Source organism: Miniopterus schreibersii, assembly GCF_964146895.1.
Source record: "Miniopterus schreibersii genome assembly, chromosome: 6".
Lineage (NCBI taxonomy): Eukaryota > Metazoa > Chordata > Mammalia > Chiroptera > Miniopteridae > Miniopterus > Miniopterus schreibersii.
Genome location: NC_138107.1, coordinates 57,181,012 through 57,183,515, shown reverse-complemented (window position 1 = coordinate 57,183,515; position 2,504 = coordinate 57,181,012). Strand labels below are relative to the sequence as shown.

At 42.6% G+C, this 2,504-nt stretch overlaps 1 protein-coding gene across 1 annotated transcript; it reads right to left on the bottom strand.

Annotated features, from left to right (window-relative positions):
• Window positions 1–363: 363 nt before the first annotated feature.
• RFPL4B (ret finger protein like 4B) lies at window positions 364–1,173 on the bottom strand (the record flags this gene model as incomplete). The annotated part of the gene is made up of 1 exon (XM_081141427.1): window positions 364–1,173. The coding sequence occupies one exon, from the start codon at window positions 1,171–1,173 to the stop codon at window positions 364–366; it is 810 nt and encodes a 269-aa protein (XP_080997553.1).
• Between the last annotated feature and the right edge of the window lie 1,331 nt (window positions 1,174–2,504).

Below are 2,504 nucleotides of genomic sequence, written 5' to 3'. Positions count from 1 at the left end.
TCACATGGGCTTTATGGTCAAATATAGTCAGTCATTCAAATCAACTACATTCTAGGAGTGTGAGGGTGGGAGGGTAGTCTCCCTCCCAAACAGAGATTTTAGGGTCCATGAAAGTTTCTCTCAGTCCCCTCAAACATTCCCTTTCTGATCCTGGTGGGTAGGATTGAGTTGCTCTGATTCTGTTTAGCCTTGGTTGGAGCTCAGCCCAGGTCTTTTCTTTCCTCATATTTCCATGGCCTCTTTGAGTTCCCTTTCCTCACCTTGCCATAGTTTCAGTCAGTTATTCCAATTGAGGCAGGTTAGGATAGGTGCTTAATGGATTTAGTCCAAGAATTCTGTGGCAGAAAGAACATTGTGAATTTCTCACAAGCAGATGCTCAGTGGGCCACCACTGTCTTCTCCTTCAGGCAATTCGGGACAGAAAAACGGACGCAAAGGCTCCAAAAATAAATTATTGTGCATATAGATGAGCGCATCATTTCTAACATCAAAAAACTTGATTTCTTCCATGTCAACATCTAGAAAAATCCCTATGTGGCTAAGGCCAGGGCTCTCAGGAATTCTGGTTTCTGAGATGGAACTGGAGTGGATTGCTCCTGCCCTCATGCTGATGATCCAGAAGCCATGCTCACAGGAAAAGCCACTCTTCCTCTTTCTGTCAACTGATTCCTTGCAGACTCCCAGAGCCCACTCCTTCCCCGCTTTCACTTCTACCTCCCAGTAATGGCGACCAGAGGAGAAGCACGGGGTGCCCAGGACGCAGGCCATGTAGGCAAATCTCTGGGGATCTTCCATCGGGTTGTGGCAGATCTTCCCACAGTGGACTTTCCTTAGGTCATCAGAGAGGACTAGGCGGGTGTTTGCGGTGGCTACATCCAGGGTCATATCCTCCCTAAACTTCTGAAACTCACCTCTCAGGCACAGACTTTGCTCCAGTAGGAAACTGTGCTGTTTGATGGAAAAAGTGAGTGACTTAATTTGCAATTCTTCCAAAGGTGGTTTCTCGGTTACTTCTCGACATATGGGGCAGATCAATTTCAGATCCTTCCTTTTCAGTAGCCAAATCTGAATGCAATGATAGCAGAAAACATGCACACAAGAGAGAGAAATGGGATTGGAGAAAAGTCCAAGACAAATTGGACAGATTGCCTCTTCCTGCAGACTTGTCAGCATGGTTTCTCACTCCTTAGCAGTAAACTGAACTAAAATGGCCCTTTGTTAGCTTCTGGGAGTGATCAAGAGCCTCAGTACAGTTGCTCTTCAACCATCAGGATGTACCTAAGTCCAATACAAAAAATAAATAATATGAATTTTTCTATAATTGATACATGAAAGTGAAGCTGAGTCATCAGAGAATCATAATAAAGGCATAATCTGTGAAGAAAACTATGAAAACTATCCAAAATCAAGGTGGTCACAATAGAAAGAAATAGGACAGTGGACACTATCTTTTCAGGTAGGACAGTTTACCTTATCTGGAGACTTATAGGTGAAGTCTTGTCTTCGGGAACTGAGTCCAACTGGGTCTTTAATGGGATCTAGGAGAGCAGTCTCTGCCCCTAGTTAATATTCCTTTGTAGGTCACCTGCAGTTCAAGAAAAATTATTTCTACATTTAGATATAATCATAAAAATAAAGCCAATCCTACCCTACTCATCACAGAAAAGTGATGAAATTTTGGAGCCCTCAAAATTTCAAAGAAAATTACCATATGTGAGCAAAACTAGTCAAAACCACTGCAAAATAAATAATATGCCCATTATAGAATCAATTTTAAGGACAAAAAACTGAGTTACTAGAACATCCTGGAACTCATTTCTACCCAACAAATACTTATTAGCCTTCCATGCTTCCAGCCCCAGCTAGACTCTGGGGATACAAAGTGTGTAAGCATAGACAGGATACATGCCCAGGTGCAATACGGAGTCTTTGGAAGCTTCCTATTTCCTGATGGGGCCAGGTTGAGTGGCAACAGAGATAACCCTCTTCCTCAAACCCCCTATCACCATTTCCAAAAAAAACTGACTTCTTAACAGGAAATTGAAAATGGTGAGTGAATAAATGGAAAGTGAATAAAGTTCCCTGAAACAGGTTAAGATGGATTCTTTCTCTCCCGAAATCCAAAGGTAAAGGCATTGGAAAGATAAATTGTGGCCAAAGAGAAAGGAATGGGACAGCAGAAATAGCCCAGACAGAAGAGATCAGTAACCTTGATATAGGGACTTTCAGTGAAGGTGGTGAAGGCACTGAAGGTCTGAGCTCTCACCTCCACCTCTCCTGGCCTTCACTTCTTTCTGAAGTGTGTTTGAGCTCAGATACTCTGGCTTTTTATAGTCCTTGGGACACGAACTCCACCCACATTTGGTTCCATCCACATTGTGACCCCAAATGATTAGATCAACTAGATCCAATCAAGTAAACTTAATCCTACTTCTTGGCATTTCTATGATGTGGATATTGTTACGTTTCATGTTGACTCACAGCTCCCTTAAACTATCTTCCTG